The sequence below is a fragment of the Lepeophtheirus salmonis genome, chromosome 12, assembly GCF_016086655.4.
Source record: "Lepeophtheirus salmonis chromosome 12, UVic_Lsal_1.4, whole genome shotgun sequence".
In the NCBI taxonomy this organism is placed as follows: Eukaryota; Metazoa; Arthropoda; class Copepoda; order Siphonostomatoida; family Caligidae; genus Lepeophtheirus; species Lepeophtheirus salmonis.
This window is the reverse complement of record NC_052142.2, coordinates 12,070,040-12,091,556: the sequence shown is the minus strand read 5'-3', so window position 1 is coordinate 12,091,556 and position 21,517 is coordinate 12,070,040. Positions and strand designations below refer to the sequence as shown.

Sequence of the window (21,517 nt, the reverse complement as noted above, 5' to 3'; positions counted from 1 at the left end):
AATAAAAAAAAAATTATTTGTACTAGTTCACTTTTATTTTAGGAAAATGGGGTTATCATAGACAAGGCTCATGCCAAGCAGGTTTTGGTGCTGATATATCAAATGTAAGTATATTATATCAATAATTGAGACAAGATTGTGTTAATTAAAGAAATAAATATACACAGGACGGCAAATATGTTTTCATTGGAGCTGTTGGCTCTTGGTACTGGCAAGGCCAAATATTTTCTCAGAAACTTGATGATTCTCATCATCAACATAGAACTAAAGAAAGCGCTCCAAGTGAAGATGATTCTTATCTGGGATACTCAGTTACTACAGGAGATTTTAATGGAGACAATGAAAAAAATGATATTGCTGTTGGCATGCCAAGGGGGGCCAATTTAACTGGAAAAGTAATTACTTAATCTAAATATTTTTAAATGTATTCTTTTTTATTATTATTAATTTAGGTGATTCTTTATGATGTTAATATGACTAATTTGAACAACTTGACAGGCGATCAGATTGGTGCATACTTTGGCTATTCCGTTGCGTCAGGAGATTTTGATGGTGATGGTAACGATGATATTGCTATTGGCGCTCCAATGTGGACTAATTATCGAGTTATGGGAAAGTTTGAAGTTGGAAGGATTTATATTGTTTATCAAAATAAAGAAGTAAAGTTCTAACATATATGTGAATGAGTCATTACTAGAGTTGCATTTCTGATATAGAAAATAAGCTATGAGAAGATCTTAAATAAATTCATATTCGTGCTCTTTGTTTCTTCATGTGTGTTAAAATCACGCCTGACATCATATCACCTGGTATGCTAAGGATTCTAAACAGGGGGAAGGAAGAAGCTATTAATATTTAGCTGTTAATCTAAAAGTAGTGATCACTCAACAACTTTGAACACTTCTCTATGGCTACGAATTAATACGTCATTACCAATAAAATGTCAATTTTGTGCCATTTTTTTATTTAAAAGATATTTGAGCATTTTTCAAACTCATTAGTAATGTCAAAACATATGTATTTATGCAAGAGAGTTATCTTCTTCAACAATTAAGAAAGAAAGATTTTAGAATAATTGACGCTCACTGCTCACTTTTTTCACATCACTATTCATAGGTGGAAAATAAAAGTGCTTAAATATTTTTTATAACTTTTTTTCTCAATCAGAAAAGCAAATCTAGTCATTATACTTCAAATTACCTCAAACAGAAACGTATCAGATTCGAGATATGGGATAAACATAAAAATGTAACAATTGTCCTAATTAATGATCCAATTAGCGAAAATAAGTACACACATAATTAATCTCTTTTTTTCCTTATTATTGCACTTCACTTCATAGAATATGTTTGACAATTTTAAAGTTGCTACACAATAATAATAATAATAAAAAGGAAGATCATATGCGTCCACAATATGTACAGGAGCACTTAAATGAAGTAATATTAAGTGTTGATGATTTCAAACTAGTAAAAATAAAATGTAATTAAATACATATGTATATGTGAAATTCTTTTTTTTTTCGAGGAAAAGTTCTCAAATTCTATAACTAAACAAAAAATTTACCTTTTCAAAAATCTTTGATGATCTAAAAGTAGATGAATGTGTTAGCACATATCACTCTAACTATGAATCTGTTATTAGTTGTTTTTTTTAAAATATCAAATCAGTTTTTTCATACACCAGAGATTAATAGATTAAAATTTCGGAACCATGAAGGGCATCGTTAAAGAACTAGTTTATTTTAATCCTCTTCTACAAGTGAAGGCAGCAATATGTAATTAATGGCAAAATTATTAAATTGTATTTACGAAGGTAAAAATGGTTTTTGCTTTGCCTTCACAATGTCAAACTGCATATGTAATCAAATCTGCTGAACATAAAATCGAAAATATATTTTATCTCAATCGAAAATCTTTATAGCAAATGGTAAAAATGTAATCCATAATAATTTGTATCAAAGATAAAAACACCTTTTCAATTAACAGTAATTCATCGGATAAAAAATATCATGAAACCTAACATATAATATAGAAAAAAAGAACACCGATAAATGAACAATAAATTCCACGAAATGGGATTAGAAATATTTCTATAAGAGATCAATTAGAAAACAAAAGATAAGTAAAATAATATCCTCTGTTAATTAAGCTCTTATTTCTTCGATAGCAAGAAGAATAATTGAAACATAACTTTGATTGAAACTGCCTATGACAGAATAATCGTATCTAGGCCAAAAGAGTTCTCAAATATTTACACAATGACATTTACAATTTCAAGACATTAAAATAATGTAATTACTTGATTTTAGCCTTGCGAATAACATAGTACATTCAACAAAATAAACTGCTAAACAATATCAGAAAAACAAAAAAATTATAAATACATAAAAGGGAGTGGTATATTTATGGTTAATCATCCAAAAAATATTTCTTACAAAATATCATCTTATTTCTACAACTGTATAATGTAAATTCTGAGGACTCCGATAATGGAGCCAACAAAATCTGTGGTTACTTTATATTCATGGGTTTTTCAGACTTGGTTGCTTCAATATACATCAGATCCTCTGATGGAGGAGTCATACGAAAATTAATTCACTCCCATAACGTAATTATTTCAGATGCACTTGATTCAACGAAATGTAACACGAGAAACAAAACAAAATACCATCGGATATGCAACATTCATTTATATCTATGGCCAGTGCCGTATGTCAGGAAGATTTTTCGGTCCGCTTTACAAGGGTGAACGGTTGATTTTCAGTGGTGAACGTGGGATATTTAAACAGGGCAAATGCTACAGCATAGATTAAATCTTGCAAGAATATCGTCCAATGGACTGTCTGATCATTATTTTCTTCAGGCAAACACTGGGAAAAATAAAATGAAAAGGAAAAACTCTAGACGGAAAGTCAATGCCGACCTATTCATAAAGGAAGGAGTTTAATGGAGTATAAAATGCACGGTGCAAGAATGAGAGAAAATTTTTGAACTATACAATTAAGTCAAACAATTTAAACCTCCTTAAATATTTTTTAAATAATAACGGATGAAGAGAATAAACGAGATTATAATATACCATGAAACGATTCACAAATTTGTTTCAGGTATTTTTTATTGATTCCATAAAACTGGCAGTTTCCGTAATTTCGACCTGGTATTGCAAGTTTTGTAGTTTGGCAACTTCCTCGCCCTTTACAAATAAATCATGTGTGAGCCAAAGAAACAAATAATTATCATTTTGAGAGAACAAAATTCATGTGTTTTATGAATGCCCTAAGATTACATAATAGAACAATGAAAATGGTTTTTCCCCCATTTAATTAAAGCGAAGGATGGAATTAATTTTGAGGACAAAATCTAAATCTGATCTGAGTTTTTATCTTGCATTTCTCTGATTTCTGAAATATCTGGGTTTATAGCAATCAGGTACTAATAACATTTAGAGTTATTTTTCTCACTCACTAAAATGACAACCAAACTAAAATAAGTATAAACAAACCTTATGTTGAAGTGTTTTTATATTAGAAAAAATGTATCTTAATCTATACAAGAGCTATTTCCTTTTATAGTCTTAAAAATTATCAAAAACAGCACCCTTCATTAGACCCTTATTTAGACTTAGATCTGATTCGTCACACTGGGGAACATAAATTTTGTTAGTATAAATTAAAAGCAAAGATGGAATTTATCTTTGAGCACAGAATCCAAAAGTTTTTTATTTCACTCGTCTTAATTCTGAAACATCTTGGATCATAGTATTTCTTGACTTTTATCGATCTGAGGCATCTTTCTGTTAATCAATACCATAATATCTTCACAACGACTAATAAAGAAGACCTATAAATAGAACACACAAGAGCTATTAAAAGTCTCAAAAACTCACAGAAATCTTAACGAGGATAACTCACAAAATTTATTCAGTATCCAAGAATTACAGAATACTATTAAACACTGTGCTTATACATATAAATGTGTTGAAGATGGTTGTATTGCCTGGATTGATTGTAATGAAGAAGAAAACGATAAATCCATTCAATTGGATGTCTAGATCTCTTTTCCACTTGCTTTAAGCTTTTTATTAGATTTTTAAACATTTTCTGATTTTTCTTTTTTAGTATGAATCTGAAGTCGAAATTTCTATTTTAACTTTAAATAAATAATGGAAGATATCAATTTTATTCTTTTCATAACAAACATACTTAATTGTATTCTTCAGTACATCACTGTGCCTTATAAGTCACATGGCATAATGTGTTTCTCAATTACAAATATGCCGGTAATATTACTTTGAGAGATTTGGGATGTTTCTGGTTGACTTTTGTAATTTTTAAATAATACATCCTACTAAAAATTTCGTATAATTAACCTATTTAAGCATTTCTTTTTTATATACTTGACTCTATTTCACCGAATTTAAGGAGTAATTGGAAAATCCCTTCTCATTTATTTATTATAAAATCATGTACTCACATTTACTTCAAAAATTAGTTTTTTAAATTGATCGTAAAAAAATAACCTTCTAAAATTCAATGTCCATTCAATACTTGTCATGGGATTATGTAAAAATGATTACAAAAGATCATATATAAGACAAAGGTCAAACAATAATTCTAATTATTAATTTTAAATGACAAATGTTTTATTTAAGTATTTAAATTTTGATAATTAGATAGAGATATATATTATAGCACGTGACTTATAATTATATGAGGGACAATTATGTCTTGAAAAATAAAATAAATTCTGCATATTTACTTGGAACCCACCACTTTATTTTTTCCTCCATATTTTTTTTTTTTTCTGATGCTACTCTAAATATTTATAGAAGTAATTGATTTAGTAGTTAAAGAGTTTTAGAGGTGGGTTCATTGAAGTACTTTCGCGAGTATTGTAGACGCATATCTACTTACGTTTTGTTATTGTCCTTATCTTGTAATTTAAAAAAAATTCTATAAATTGAAAACTAAGTGTCGTCTGTCTGGTAAAATTCCTTCATTAAAAATAGGATCATTCGCAAAATAAAAAATTGAACAGAATTCATATCTCTAAATAAGCCTATTTAAAAAAAGAAAAACATGTGATATTTTTCAAAAATATTAATTATGATATTTTGTATTACTATGAAAAATAATAAGTTTCAAGGATCTAAAGAAGGTTGTCGTTTTACATCATTTTTCAGGCTAAAAAAGGAAATGCTTCGAGTTCAGAGGAAGATACAGAAGCAGTAAATAAATTAATAGAATAATAAAAACGCTTTTACATAAGTTTTATTTATAGTAATTTTAGTTTGATGATTGCCTTTGTGTAAAAATGACTTGGAACTATATTAGTTCCCGATTACTATAAGCCCAGATATCTCAAAAACCAGAGAAATGAGAGAAAAACTGAAATTCGTTTGGATTTTGCACTTAAAAATAACATATTCCATGATAAAAATTTGTGTACTGCAGAGTTACAGGAGTACTAAATACAGTAGAAAATGTGATACTTAGTTACTTTTGTATAAAAATATCCCACTCATATTGACTCAAATTTAAAAAATTTAAAGTTTTCCAAATGTAGCACATTTAATTAGACTTCCCCCTTCTTAATAACAATGAAATCAAAATTTGATGACATAGACAAACTCCTTGGCATTATCCCTTCGAACTTTCCCCAAAAATAGAGATGGTTTATAAAGTCAAATAAGATATATGAGATATGTATCAAGAGCATTGCATATATCTTGCAAAATTAGTCCTGTTTTAATTATAATGTAGTATAAAAGTAATATATTATATTTTTCCTTAGTTTTATATTTTGTTCTGTTTTTTTTTAAGGAAATAATTTATAAAAAGGAAAAACCCCTCACGAGGAATCAATTTGACCTTCTTCAAAGAAACCCAAGTGGGACTGGACTTTGGCCCTCAGTCCTATAAGAACCGACATACCACTAGTTACATATGAACTGCAAATGCCCTTAATTTCAGACCAACAATCTAAGCATCTGTCTGCAACTTAGAGCTTGGTCTTGTAAACACTGTTTTTTTTTGTAAATCCCTTTATCTCGTTTGGCTAAGGAGATTGAGGCTCAATAAAGATTTTTCGACGTATACATTGAAATACAGTCAATTAATGAACAATGATTTTTTGTTCTGAACGAAAAACTTAATTTTTTACCCAAAAAAGATATCATAATTTTTATATTAAGACTTCCTTTTTCTACTGTCAAAATGGTATTAATTAAAATCCATATTTTGTAACATCTGTAATATTTAGAGTCAATTTTTTCATAGAAGAAAACAAATACAATATACATCTACTACATTCATTCCTTTAACATTCACACCTCAACTTGACGAAATTTGGAAGAAGATGAAATAATATTGAAAATTGAAGACTTATTATTTGGGAGTATGTAACTTTCTTGTAATTTGATTAATAAAAAAGCAAAGTAAAGAAAATCAATTGTCTGTACCCTAAAGCTAAGAGAAATTCAAGAAAAATCTTGTTTTCTTAATAAATGAAGTTTTACTTTTTTTTGTTTTGACTTAGATAAAAATAGGATTTGCGAGTATAAAAGCATGGAAATGCATTTTTATATACGTCTTAAATAACTTAAAACGTAATTTGTATGGCATTGGAGATACAACAATTACTTTAAATCCAACTTTTTATTTATGTAGTTTACTTCATTTTAAATAAAATATAACAGGAAATATTATATATTTTAGTATTTTGTCGACTTGAAACCTCATGAAACTTCTTTTCAATGAAAAAATTAATCTTTTTTTGGTTTTAATGTCAAATGTACAGAAAAATATGTTATTGTAAAGATATTTTGAACATGCTTTTACATTGTTGTTGTTTGAAAAATAATAATACTGACTAGATACCTTTGTTTCTGAATAGTTATGGTTCCTCATGAATTAGTCTCTACAATCCAGGAAGGTAATACATATCAAAAGAGACGGTACTATCCTAGGAATCTTTGTTATGGTTACCTGTTCTTTGGTGATGAAGAATCTGCTAACTTTGATAGTCGTATTATTAGTATAAAATGTAGCTGGCCTCTAGAGAAGTTACAGGAATTACATCGAAAAGGGAAATTAAAAAACAAAAGGAAGATAACACACCACTTGCCCTTCTGTTATCAGCTAAACTCATGTTAGCCAATGTTAAAAAACTAAAGTAGCGAAAGTGGTTCTGTGTATCCTGTTTTATATTGCTTTCGAGACCCCCGATTGAAGTCTTATCTAAAACTATGATGTAGTCAAACTTATCAGTTTCATTCAAAATATTGGTTAGTAATCGGATGCTAAGACTACTTAGAATAAAAGAAAAAATAAATAATTCTGACAGGATCACTGTTTTGTGTAACAAATGGACCAGTATTAAACTAATATGTACATGATTAATACGGGCAATATTTTATATCTAATTATATTATTAGAAATCTTGAACTACATAATTTAAAAAAAACTAGATTTTCAAGCATTTTGGATTTTTATTTCTTCATTATTTTGTTAGTAAGAGATAATTTTGAGTAACAAATAAATCCTCCTAAAAATCCCCTTAATATTTTTTTAGATTTAACTTCTGAAATGCGTTTATATTTTATACCCTATACAAATAATAATCCCTGGAATTGTAAAAAATCAATTTATTTAACCTTGTCAAAAGAAAAGAACATTCCATATCTCGAAAACAGATTCAGCTACTGATAAAAAAAAATGAGATTTGGAAGTTTAAATCCAAAAAAAGTATTCGAAATTTCATCAAATAATGAGGAGATGAGATTTCGTGTTTCCTTTAAAAAAATGTATTTGGTGTACAATGACCTGTTTTTTGTTTTTTTGTTTTCTTTTCATACTATTCTCTTTTATAGAACCGATTTGTGAAATGGAGTTCGATTGTTGGTCATAATCACAAGGCTAGATTTGGGTTGAGTGTTGCCTGTGCAGGCAATCTTGATCTAGATGGTATTCAAAAGAATAATCCAAAGGGATATCAAGATCTTTTAGTTGGATCTCCCTATGATGGAAAAGATAACCGAGGGGCATTATACATATATCTGGGATCTTATGATGGCATTAAACTTCAGTATTCACAGGTTTTACTTGTTATATATTGATTTGATTTCCTTTGACTATAAATTATTCAGGTTATTTATGCAAATGATATTAGCAATTCCATCAAAACATTTGGGTGGTCAATTTCTGGTGGAAATGATTTAGATGATAATCAATATCCTGATGTTTTGGTTGGTGCATATGATTCTTCTCAAGCAGTTTACCTTAAATCATCTCCTGTTATTCATCTCAACTCTGATTTAAACTTTTTGGTTAAACAGAAACAAATCAATTTAGAAGAAAGAAAATGCTCTCTTCGTAGTGGTAAAACACGAGTACCGTGTATAGATGTGGAAATTCAACTTTCATATCATGGAATAGGCATACCTAACCGCATTCGTACATTAATAAATTAATATTACCCACTAATTACATTAGATTTTATTATTTAAATGTAGGAATGGAGTTATACTATATTCTTGATGCCAAAAAGGACAGATCTAAACGAATGTTTTTTTTAGAGAATGAGGGTCAAAGCGAAAAAAGACAAACTATACAAATTATCAAAGGTCAAATTTGGAAAAAAACTTTTACTGTCTACTTACTTCCATCACGCCTACACGATAAGCTAACTAGCTTAGATTTGAATGTAAGCCTTGATTATTTCATAAAAATATTTTCATATCTTGTTTAAAATTATACAATTATGTCCAGTGAATTTTTTAATATGCCATAATTTATTTAAAATTTTTATTTGAACTCTTTTTTTCATTATATAGATTGATAATTATCAATATTACTATCCACCAGCAAAAATAGTTTTAAAAAAACGGTATATGCTTTATTTAATAGAGTTTAATACCATGATTCCAAATTGATTGTACTAATTGTTAAACATTGAAGTTCCTATTTACTTGGTATATAATTTGACACATTTGAAGAAAGGATATATATATCGTTTTTTATGTCTCTTACTCATTATAGTTCGATAACAATCTTTGTAAATAGTTATATTTACATTTATAAAATTTGGACATTTTAATCCCTTTTCGCGAGTTTTCCTTCCGTGGAATATTCGTTGCAGCAAATTTTTCTTAAGATGACTTTTCCTTGCTGGAAAAATTTGTTTTCTCCGACAACTCAACACAAAGAATGCCGTAACGTCTTAGCCAAGACTCAGTTAATTTCAATTTTCTTTCGAAATTTTGAAATATCTTGTTGGATACATCAGCACATGAAGGCAACATCCTTATCTTTAAGTGGAGGAAAATGATGTCCTGCAGATTTTGTAAGGGGAAATGCATATTTTCTATTATGTAACACGAAGTTTGTCGTGGGATTCAAGAAATGAACAGTCATTATATTACTATTTTACGTCTTATTTATAGGGGCCTGATTTCTTCTAAACGAGCCAGTATCCGTTTCAATGATATAAGAACGTGGTGTTGAATTCCCTATAACAATTCCAGACTGTATTCTATCTGGTATTACAACTTCATCTCCTTTCGGAAGAGTAATCAAAGGTTTTGCTGCGTGTCTTCGATCAAAATTAATCTTTTGTGCGGTCTTTTTATTTTCCTCCAACTGATGAAGAGCCTGACTAGGTATTCCTATTGGAGATAACTGACATGCGTGTTTAACCTTCTTCCCATCATTAACTCAGTTGGATAATATCTATTGGAGAGGGGAGTAGCTCTATAATTTAAAATAACTAAATCAGAGTTCTTGCTGCCTGATAAAAGTATTTGAACAGTTGGGACTGCTCCCTCTGCTTCTCCATTTCCTGATGAATGTCCAGTACTGCTTGTAAGATGAGGGAAAACATATTCATTGGTAAATAGTTTGAACTCTTTTGATGTATAATAACTTGCATCTTCAGACCTAACTTGATCTGGGATTCCAAATCTAGAAAATCCCCATTTCATCCTATCAATGACTTCCTTCGATGTTGTCGTTTGTAAACTAGCCACCTCAATCCATCTTTAATAGTAGTTCATAAAAAAGTATATACTTTTTCTTATGTACTTCATATACTTCCGTAACGATATATTGCCATGGCCTTTGAGGAAGTTTAGTTGGCATTACCGGCTCCGGAGGATTTTTTCTGGTGGCTTGACATCTCCAGCAATTTTCACTAAACTCTTCAATATTTTTCATTAGTCCCTGCCACCATATAGTTTTCCGAGCCAAAGCTTTGCATTTAAAAATACCTTGATGTCCTTCATGTATTCGATCTAAAACATCCAATTTTATTGCAGAGGGAATAACACCCTTGTTACCATAATCAACAACCTTCCTAAAACTGTCATTTCGGCTAGATAAGCGTAATATAGTCCAACAAGTAATTTAATAAGATGTTTGTCAGCCATTCTTCTGATGCATACATCATAATCTGTCTACAAACTTCATCTTCTTGCTGACGATGTATAATTTCTCCCAATTTGCTATTGTTGATAGGTATTTCACCTAGTATATGATTTGCATATAATTCCAATTCTTCGTAAAAAGTATATTCCTCCTTGTTATCCATTAGAGAGTGTATTAGCCGTATTCAAATTTTTGCCAGGAACATGTATTGGTTTAAAAGAATATCGCATTAGCTTCATCCTCGTTCTTTGAATCCTAACCTGAAATGATCTAAATCCTTTATTGACAATAACGGGATCAACGGTTTATGATCCGTTTCTAATAAAATGTATTTACCATGAATATTATCAGAAAATCTGACACACGCAAAAGTTGACACCAGAGCTTTTTTCTCGAGTTGAGCATATCTTAGCTCGGCTTCTGAGAAACTTTTGGAAGCGTACAACACTGGCACCCATCTATCATCTTGCTTTTGCATGAGGACTCCTCCCAATCAATAGGAAGAAGCGTCCGCAGATACTTTCATTTCTATTGCTTTATCTTCAACACTTTCTATGAAATAGTCCAGTGAACCAGGTAGTTCCTCCATAACCTTTTGAACCATCCTTTCCTGGTTTCTGCACACTTTACCCCAGTGTCCTTACATTTGTTGCATTTACTGCCATTTGCTGGATATTTGTCTCTCAGGATATAAATTAATAACACACCACTGGCAATATTTTCTCATTGATCCTTGAGGTTTGAAGTTCTGGTGCATCACTTTATTCTGATGTCTTTTGTCTTTCTTAAATCTTAGGGTTGTAATTGCCTGAACCTGAACTTTTGGCTCATTTTTAATCAAGAGCCATCTTCCTGAACATTCATTCATTCTGCATTCATGCACGGCCTTTTCCAGTGTAAGATCACCATCCCAGCAAAAGCTTACATCTCACCTTGTCACTATTTATTCCGAGTAAAATTTTATCTGTGATAAACTCGTCCCTCATATCTTCACAAGAACATGTATTCACAAGGGTATTAATCTTGGATGGAAAATTATCGAAATTTTTTACTTAGTCTGTATGTATCGTTAAATTTATATCTCTCATACGTTAAATTAGTTTTTGGAGTGCAGAATTTTTGAAATTTTAATGGAATTGTCTCCAGATTGTTCTTGTTCTCCTCTGGGACATATCCTGCCTCTCCTTCCGTTCCTGCCGCGGATGCCCACACAAATCCATTGTATATCTAAGGAGTCTCCTAATCTACTAGGTTTAAGAAGATAGCACTTATTCTTTCTTTGGACCCCTTGTCTAATCCTGTGGCAACCACATAAATCATATAATGTTGCAGAAACAGCTAGAAATTCTCACTAGCACTGCCAGAAAGATCCAATGGCTTTGGAAGAGGTAGGCTATTACTATTTGCAACCATATTATGTCCTGGAAGAATCCCAATGCACTCTTAATTCGTAATATTTTTTCCCCGGGTTACTCCTGACACCATGTGTAGTCTTGTATTACTTAATACTAATCGAACTTATTCTATAATTAACAAGTGTACTACAAACATTGAGACTCCGATCAACAAACATTGAGATGCCGATAAACAAACCATAATAGCATAAACAGACATATACATATAAATACATACATAACCTATAACACATGACGAAGCTAATAAATGTGACATATTCCACAGACTCCAAAAACTATTTGATAGGTCAGAGCTGAGCATAATCCAAGAATATAAACTAGAATAATACAAAGTCGATCTTAATGTAAGATCTGGTTTATTAGACATACCAATTAAAATGTACATATATATTTTCGCTAAAAATGTGCTCAAGAGTACCAATCTACCACCAAGATGTTTTGTGAGCCTTCTAAGAGCCGGAATATAGGTCTTGTGAAGGAGTCCCAAAAGTAATTTGATGTCCTCTTTGATTGCCAAATCTGCCAGTAATGGTAGAGCTGATATCACATATATGACTAAATGAATTATAAAAGTAAATACGCGTCTGAAGATGCAAACCTCGGTGAAAGGAGATTGTTTTATATTTTAAACCCCTAAATTTGACCCAATTTGAATCAGATTTCCTTTACTCTCATACTCAATGCGCAATAAATTAGTGTTTCCTTTAATAGTGTAACCCACCAAATTTAATCATATAAATAGACTCCATTAACACAATGGAAAAATACCAGTTTTTCTTTGATTAATTTTTCGCTCAGACTTATTATTTTTTTTTTAATGTCAAATTAGCTTCCATGCTCCTAATGAGTTGGATCGATGAGTTGGCTTTTATAAACAGCGTCACATCATTGGTATACAGATCACTTGTCAATTTTTGTAACCACAATACTTGTGCTCACGTATTATGGTTAATTATTCTATGGCCATAACAAACAATAAAGTAGCCGTCGGGCATCCTTGACGACAGCTTCTAATTAGTATTCTATGATTTCTTTTTTCTCTGTCTATATCAATTATAGAGGTCTTGTTAAATAGTAAAGAAAGAATAAGGATGTAAAAACGCGTTGGAAGATTTTTTTCGGATCTTAAGTACAACAAAATTAATAACATAAATTACCTACTATTGGGAAACTCAAAAATGAAATTTCAAACCTATAACTTGGTGTAGTTCTGAGTTGTGAGCTCTTTTTTTAGTGAATTTGATAAAAAATAGTCTTGAAGACCTTTGTGTTTGGGATTGTAGTTAATTAACTACTTAACTGATAGATACATATAATACATATTTAGATAGCTATTGGTTTATGCAACCCAATTACTGTTAATTGTTTAAAAGTTATGTTAAAAAAAATAAAGATGACCTTGACCATATTTATTTACTTTAAATATCTCAAACCTCCTCTAAAAGTATACATTTTTTTAAAAAAAGAGAGAGTCTAGTTGAAGCTCTTGAGGCATAGCCATTTGAGAAGAGAAATAAAATTAAATTATAAAATCTTACATTTAATGGTTTTTAGAGATTTAATGCATATAAAATAAAGCAAATATTTTTTAAAACTAATGCACGTGTAATATTCATTCTATTAAGCGTTGTTGTTAAAATTTATTTCTTACTCAAAACAAACGGTTCAACTGTTTATTTATTTGCATTAATAAAATAAAATAGAAAAAAAACAATGAAACTATACTATCTTCTTAATAACTTAGCAATTCATATTCTATAATTTGAAGATACTTTATAAGGATTACATCTCTAAAAACTATTAAAAATTTATGTGAACAAATTTAACCTCTCATATAGCTTATTAATTTAATTGAACCATTGATTTTGCGTAAGAAATGAATTATAAAAATGAAACAAATTAAGATAACAAATAATACCTTGCACACTCATTGCCTTTCAAACTTTTTGTCAAAAGCCACATTGCTAAATGCCATTTTTTCTTCATATAAATTAGTCAAACCTTATGTATTATTTATTATAAGGAAATACGTATAGGGTAAGTTACGCATCGTCGGATGTTTCAAATTGGCAGACACTTAACGGTTAAGTAACAACAATTCTTTAGTACTTCAACCAAGTATATCAAAAGAGAATGTTATGTAATCCTCATATATTCTTTAAATAATGCCGTAAAATTTCGAATAGATTGATGGAATAGTTTTTGAGAAACAAAAGTTTAAAGTTCGAAGATTTAATTATTTGTAGTTAATATTCAACGCTTTTATATTTTATAGCATGTGATAATATGAAAATATTTTCTCTCCATTTGGTTATATTAGAACAAAATTCCCATGTACGATTTCAATAGGAGTTTTTAAATTAGTATTTTATTTATTTGCTGGGTTTTTGTCAAATTATTTGCGAAATAATCGCTGTCTGATAATATGAACCAAATAATTGACAAATTCTTATTATCATACAGTGTTTTTAATTGAATTAAATAATAAATAGCTCACTAAATATCCAAATAAATAGCTAGATACCGAACAAAACAACATTCAAATAGCTGTTGATCAGAAAGAAGAAAAGGAGAAAGAGACGTACGGCCTTAAATCAATCATATTAATAATTAATAAAAGGGATCACGTTTTTATCCGTGCATCCAACTCCGTCTCGGGAAGGAATATATTAGATATATTTCGGCAAAATAATGTAATTTATCCAATAGATACCTCCAATATATATTTGATTGGCGGTTAAATCTCTCTCCGAATTAGGACTGTTCATATATAATATGGAGTCTCTCAGAGTTCGAGTCGCTTCACTCCACCTCATCACCTTTGCAAAATATCAACATTTTGTTTTCAAGCATAAATAATTGTTAACAGTTGCTCATACCAACATTAAGTTTAACTTGATTAACGCGACTATTCCCCTTGAAGCATTGTCAATATGGGTAGATGAATCTTGAAGTCATTTGGACAGAAGAACCTTTAACCAATATTATGCTTCACCTTTCCCAATGGTTTATTACCCAATCGAGGCGATATATTCGAACTAATTAATCAGTTAAGAGCTCAAATTAATTCCTTTATGCATTGTATATTATGATATTAAATTAATTGATTAATAAAACAATAAATTAGACAATATGAAAACAATCTTTAATCATTCAATTAAGAAGAAACTGAATTTAGCAATAACGGAATGCAAATTGTAATTTATTAGTTCCTTAATCCTGTAGGAGCTCCGCTTCGTTTTGTCTTCTTAATTACATTAGTTATCGAGGTGTGAGGTAGTTGACCTCGTTGCTTATTAATAAATCGAACATGAATCTTCCCTGTTAGTGAATGAAGCCTCTCTCAACAAAGAGGATAACTTGGATTTTATAGAACGGTAATGCAAAGATGTCTAAAGGACATAGTGGTATATAAATTAATAATTAATATGGATAAATGAAACCAAAGAATATAAAGGCTATAACATCAACATCATCCATCAGAATATAAATGATAACTCTTGATTGTTGAAGTAAATGAAGGATTTAGAGTTAGAGACAATTCCTCCTCATAATTGATCCAACATAATATCATGATCAAACATATTACCAGGATGATAATTTAATACATTTTGAGATGGAAGAGTCTCAATTAAATATAAGATCGTATTAGAAATGATGATATCACTTTCAGGAGTTGACGATAGGAGCTAATAAGACATGAGAATTATACCACATCTTTGCATAGTTGATTATTTCCCGAGTTGAAGTGAAGCGACTTGGCATCCGAAAAACTCCATAGATAATTGGCTAGAGTTAGGATCTGAGTAGAGATTTAACAGTGAATCGGATATTGTAGGTATCCATGGAATAAATAGTATCATATCGTAGAACTGGGTGCATGATATTCTTCCTTGAGACGGAGTTGGAAACACAGACATAGTCCTTTATAATAATATTAATTCTTATTAATAATTTAAGCGATAGGCAAACGATTAAAATTAGTCATCTCGTCAGAGAAGGGTTTGGATTAACCCAGCAAGCAATTTGAACCTAATTTTGTTTCAGCTAAAAGGGGTATAGATAAATTAATTAGTATCTATTTCAATATAAGACTCAATGAATTTGAGACCAAAGATGCCGATGAAGGAAAATTAACGAAGAGGTTGTGTACTGCAGCGATGTTGCTTCATTCATCCAGTTTGTCAATCAAAAAAGAAATAATTATAGTTATTACATGGTTAAGTTAGGCTTAGATGGTGGTGGTGGGTTTCTGAAGGCCTGCATCAATCTTGTAAAAAAATCTGGAAGTCCAACCAATTTACCTTTCAAAAAGAAATTTGTAGTTGCCAAATAATTTCAAGCATGTTGAGTAAAAAAATTGATGATTATTGGCATTGGATAAAGGGCTACTACTTTAATTTCTTTAAATCTGGAACCCTGAGACTATGTAGATTTAATAAATACAAAACAGATTTTATGGAGATTTTTTTCAACCTAGTCTTGCTTTCAACGGACCGTTTGTCATTATTATTTAAGTCCTAAGTGGTGAACTTTTTTTTTTATTACATTTAATTATATTGAAAACCTGATGGAATAATCACGTCTCCACATAAAAGCGCATTGAGGATTTGTTGCAAGAATATAATTGTAATTCCTCTTTGAAGTCAGAGTAGAATTGTATGTCAAGATCGTGATAATTATCGCCTATGTTCTTGTTTATTTCCTTCTCCCTTCCACTTTCGTCCCAACTAATCTAATAAGGACGTCAGGACAGCTACCCTGCTATCTTCCAAAACATTTTTCAAATTTTCAAGGTCTTCTTTTTTAACAAGCCCAAAATATAAACGAGTTTTATCACTAATCTATGTACTGGGGAGCTTCACAAATACTTTTTGAAATAAATTATCTACCTTTTATTCCAATAGGACAATAGATGTTGTTTGCCAAAGTGCAAACAAAAAAAATCATTCTTTAGGAGCCTACTAAAACAACCGATATAGCTTTATACGATAGGAATTAACGAGAACGTTTTTACCTAAAAAGATAGGGACCACAAATTGTTTCTTAATACTTGAAGATTCTAATACACTCAACAGAGATAAACAATGATCCTACTCCTTGGTCTCTCAAAATTATTACTGAAGCTTCGAAATCTTATGATGCATATCTTATCACCAAGGACTACATATTGAATTTTAGGAGAGGAGAATTATGCGTTCCTTTAAAGACATCAATGATGGCCAGAAGTTCACCTCCCAGTTTCAGATATTGACTGGTTTGACTAGTTTTGATGATATTGCAAAGACTGGACAAATATATAACGATATCAAATACGCTGTTGTTCACTATCTAGTTCTGAAAATTATAAAATATTTATATTTCTTAATTTGAAACATATTGTTAACTTTGAGCCAGGATATTGGGAAGTATTTGTACTATTTGGTATGGGGAGGGCAAATATAGTCGAAGCTGAAGCAGGGTTAGATATGCATTATTGGGACCAGCGAAATTATCTGTTAAAAATGATTTGCTAAATTTAAACGAAGTGAAATTAGCGTTGAAGACGATACACGCAGTATAATTTCGACAAAGACTTAAAAAATGTCCAAAAATAATTTTGTATGGTCGTAAAGGGAAGTTGATCAACATAGCTGAGACTTTACTGATATCAAAAGAACGTATTAGATATACTGTGCATAAATATTTGGACATGCGAAGACTGTGTGTAAAATTGGTGCCGCGCACAAATAACTGAAAACGATAGCAAAAATGAATGGATTAGACTACAAAATTGATTTCCCGTATTCTCCACCTCTACCCCCAATGACTTTTTCCTTTTTATAGACCACATAAAAATGCTCACAGAAAAAAAATCAAAACTAATGAAAAGTTAATCGGGGAAATTGAAGCTTATTTGGGGACTACAGAATAATTGTATTATAAAAATGGCACCAGAAAAAGGTATGAACGCTATAATTGTATTGCCCTCGAAGGTAACTACATTGAATAAATAAATCGAATTTTGCTAAATAAATGTGTTTTACTATGTTAACCTATGAGATTTTCAGTCGATATATTATGTTGATGAGATCAAAATAGGTTATTAGTCATCTCTATTTTGAAATTCTAATGTATCAGCGATCAAAAAACACAATAGTTTTAATAATTGATGTTAGTAAATATGTCGTCTCTCCAAGATGCCATATTTTTATTACATTTTTTTAGGTGCGGTTTTATTTTCACCGCAATTTAGGCACAATTCACGTTCACATTCTTTGGCGAAGGGAGCATTTTCCCTACACACCCATTATAATTCTAGAGAATCCATTAAATCGAAAGAAATCGATTGTAATTTGGGGAATTATACATATCCTAAAATATATACATAATTTTATTATTAATATTTGGGCAAAATAGAAAATGCCCTTTAAGGAATAATTTTTCCTAACACTTACTGGTTTTTTACAATTATATTATTTAATAAAATTATTGAAGATATTCTTTATGTAATTTTTTTTTCACAGCCTCAACTAAATTTCAATGTACATTTCAGATAAAATATGTCATGGATGAACTTAGTAATGTCGAAGGAAAAGAAGAAATTCTTCCTGTACTTAGTCTCGATGATCGAAGTGTAACTGATAGCATTTCTATCAAAAAAAATTGTGGCGTCGACAATGAATGTATTCCCAATTTATCAGTATTTGCTTCCTCGTAGGTTTAAAAGATTACCTTATAAAGATATTATATATATATATATATGTTACGAGAAATTTTCAAAAAGAAACGGTTTTAACTCAAATTTTGTATGTAGCATAATTTATAATAGTCCTTCTCAGAAAAGAAATATTGGATCAATAACTCAATCCAACACTGAGTTCTAAAGTATGTAACATCAATAAATTAGATTGTTGATGAATTTTTTATTTGTGACATATTATAATCCTAATTTTTTGTAGTGAAAAAAAAAATAACCTTGAACTTAGTTTTGGATATTGGATATCTTAAAAAATTACTTATAGAAATACATTTTAACCCTAGAAGCCATGAATGGGCACCTGGTAGCCCGGACCGTACACAGCCCTCTACCTCACTCTGTGCGGCCCGCACATGAAGTACATAATATCCAAAGAGAGTAACAGAGATGATACTCTGTTCCATTTCATGTTCGTTGAGACAATAAAAATTGAAATTAACATCTAATACATTGTGAGCCAGCAGACTGGACCACAGGTTCCTCATTAAGTTTAATTAATGTTGCTACTATTGAATGTGAGCTATTTGCACTAAATTTTTTTAAGAAACTTTTTTATATGAAGGAGCTAAAATTCCTTTTAGTACTTTTTTTAAGCACATGTTTTATCTTGTTTGATTATTAAGAACATGTAAAAATGCATTAATATGCATAAAATAGTTGTATGTTGGTGCAATAAATAGACAGATATCAATAAATGTATTTAGTGTTCTTATTGAGAATCATTTGTAGTGTCGGTCATATCAAATTGATTTAAGTGCAAGGTCATATGGCCCTCTAATGATAGTGATAAAGAAATAGTCCCTCTTTATCATGGATGTTTCCCATCCCTGATCTAAACATACCTATAACACTTTTAAATATTTTTTTTTTTTAAGTTTAGCTCTCATGGAATTATTTCTATAAAAATCATAACTACATTTATACAGTATTTTTTTGTGCATTAGTAAATCTTGAATACAATATTATTCTATTTTCATGCGATATAAATTGTGTTATATTTTGTATAAATTACATCATTACTTTTAATTCCATAACTCTATTACTCAACGCTTTTTCAATGATGTATAAATGTGTTATATTCAGATGTAATTTTTACGTCAACAGCTTAGGTGAACTCTTTTTTTTTTTTTTAATGACAAAAATCCAAAAAGATCTAACATAAGCCTTGTTAATTATGCTCGTTATTAAATAATAAAATACTTTGATTTACAATATATCATAATTCAAAACATCAAAAAACTTATTTATTTTTAAAATATTATAACTCAGTTTTGAATTGCGTTACAAATCTAATATTTCATTTCTGAGTAGGATTACTATCAATGATACCACATACAAAAGTTTTCTCGTTCATCCAACAATTTATACATGTATTTATTGTATTTAGTTCTGACACTTATACAATCGGTTCAGACGAAAAACTTGAAATTTCTACCCATATAAAAAATTTGGGAGAAGATGCATACAACGCCTACCTGTATTTATCAGTACCTAAGGGAGTTAACTATATAAGGACAAAAACTTCAGAAGACAGCTCTATTTCTGTGTTATGTTCACCTCCAAACAATGATAACAATAGAAGTCTGAAGTGTGAAATCGGGAATCCACTTCCATCAAGTAGTCAAGTAATTATTTATATATAATTAAAGCATAATTATTTAGGTTTAAGTGTGTATATAAAACCAAATATATTAAAAGATTCATATTTAGCGTTATTTTCGATTATTTTCTAAATAAAGCTTTTAATGTAATTTTATATATTAAATTTGTCTCAAGCATTTTGAAATTATGATTTACTATTATTAGATCATCTTTTGGTTAATAAAAGACCTACAAAAGATATTTCTTAGATGTAACAGTTAATATGAATGTATTAGTTTAGGTCAGCAAACCTAAAATTTTATGACTCAAATAGAATGATGCATATAGCAACAATATAAAAATTAGTGATTAAAATTAAGGTAGAAAAAATTATATATTATATCGTTATCAGCGTTACATAAATAATTCCATGTTGTAAGGAGAAATTAATCTTAGGATCGTCTTCTAAAAATAAATTGAAACTACTGAATAAGAAATAAGAAAGAACAACACAAATAATAAAACGTCAATTTTAAGTATATAACTATTTCTGATCATATTCATTAATCACCAGAAGCCTAAAGAGTGTAGTATGAAATATTTTTTTATATTACAATTTATTAGAAAAACAAAAGGTGTTCAGCAGGTCAGGGGTTCAGCTGTAGCTTCTCCTCAAAATGAAAGAATTTTTGAACAAGGAAAAATTATTTATTTGCATGAAACATTTTCATGGAAAAAAGGTTAATTAAATTTTTTTTTAAGAATGGTAGAAGATATACCGCACTCTGTACATTATGTTATAGACTTATTTGTATCATCCAAGACTGCTACCACTTTGGTCAACACGGAAAAATAACTCGATACTGTCTCACACAAGTTCATTGTCGAAATACTATAAAGGTACGGACCGGAAGCCCGGATGGGCTTATTCACATGGTCTTGGCCATCCTTAGAAAGTCATCATCTAGCATTGGCATTCCTGGTGTTCATTCTAAGTTTTGAATTCAGTGAAGAGCTCGGCAACGAGATTTGCAATCGCCAGGCCTCTTTTTAATCACAATGAATGGATTGAACAAGATTATCAAGTACAATTCTAGCCTTGAAGGGCTGAAGATAAATGAAAATTCACTGAAGTACTTATTATATGCAAACGAACTTTCCTTATTTCTAACGGGAAAACAGGAAAAAATGGCTTTTTCCATCTTCCAATCTATTGAAGTCATTCAGGATTTCCAAAAAATTTCGAGAGTTTCCATCAAAATTGGATAAAGCTGGGATTTTATCCAACTTTGACGACTATCTTAAGACATATGATGGTTTTAGCAAATTATGTCTTGTTATGTCTTTCTCACTTCTAGG

At 30.0% G+C, this 21,517-nt stretch overlaps 1 protein-coding gene and 1 long non-coding RNA gene across 11 annotated transcripts in view; both read left to right on the top strand.

The window, feature by feature from the left end:
- The window catches only part of LOC121126783 (integrin alpha-PS2), a 130,023-nt gene that overhangs the window by 59,872 nt on the left and 48,634 nt on the right, over positions 1–21,517 (top strand). For 9 of the 10 annotated variants that reach the window (XR_011782583.1, XR_011782582.1, XR_011782581.1 and 6 more), the window contains 8 exons: positions 43–104; positions 168–395; positions 453–659; positions 7,873–8,097; positions 8,149–8,455; positions 8,515–8,705; positions 18,374–18,534; positions 19,965–20,202. Coding sequence is in view for 7 of the 10 variants with exons in the window: in XM_071892065.1 (XP_071748166.1) it covers positions 43–104; positions 168–395; positions 453–659; positions 7,873–8,097; positions 8,149–8,455; positions 8,515–8,705; positions 18,374–18,534; positions 19,965–20,202 (1,619 nt within the window). In the remaining 3 variants the exon portion in view is untranslated. The remainder of the gene's footprint in view (positions 1–42; positions 105–167; positions 396–452; positions 660–7,872; positions 8,098–8,148; positions 8,456–8,514; positions 8,706–18,373; positions 18,535–19,964; positions 20,203–21,517) is intronic. The other variant, XM_071892067.1, reaches the window with a different exon arrangement.
- LOC121126791 (uncharacterized) lies at positions 667–6,291 on the top strand. The gene is made up of 2 exons (XR_005867188.2): positions 667–1,929; positions 1,989–6,291. It is a non-coding gene; the product is annotated as an uncharacterized lncRNA (long non-coding RNA).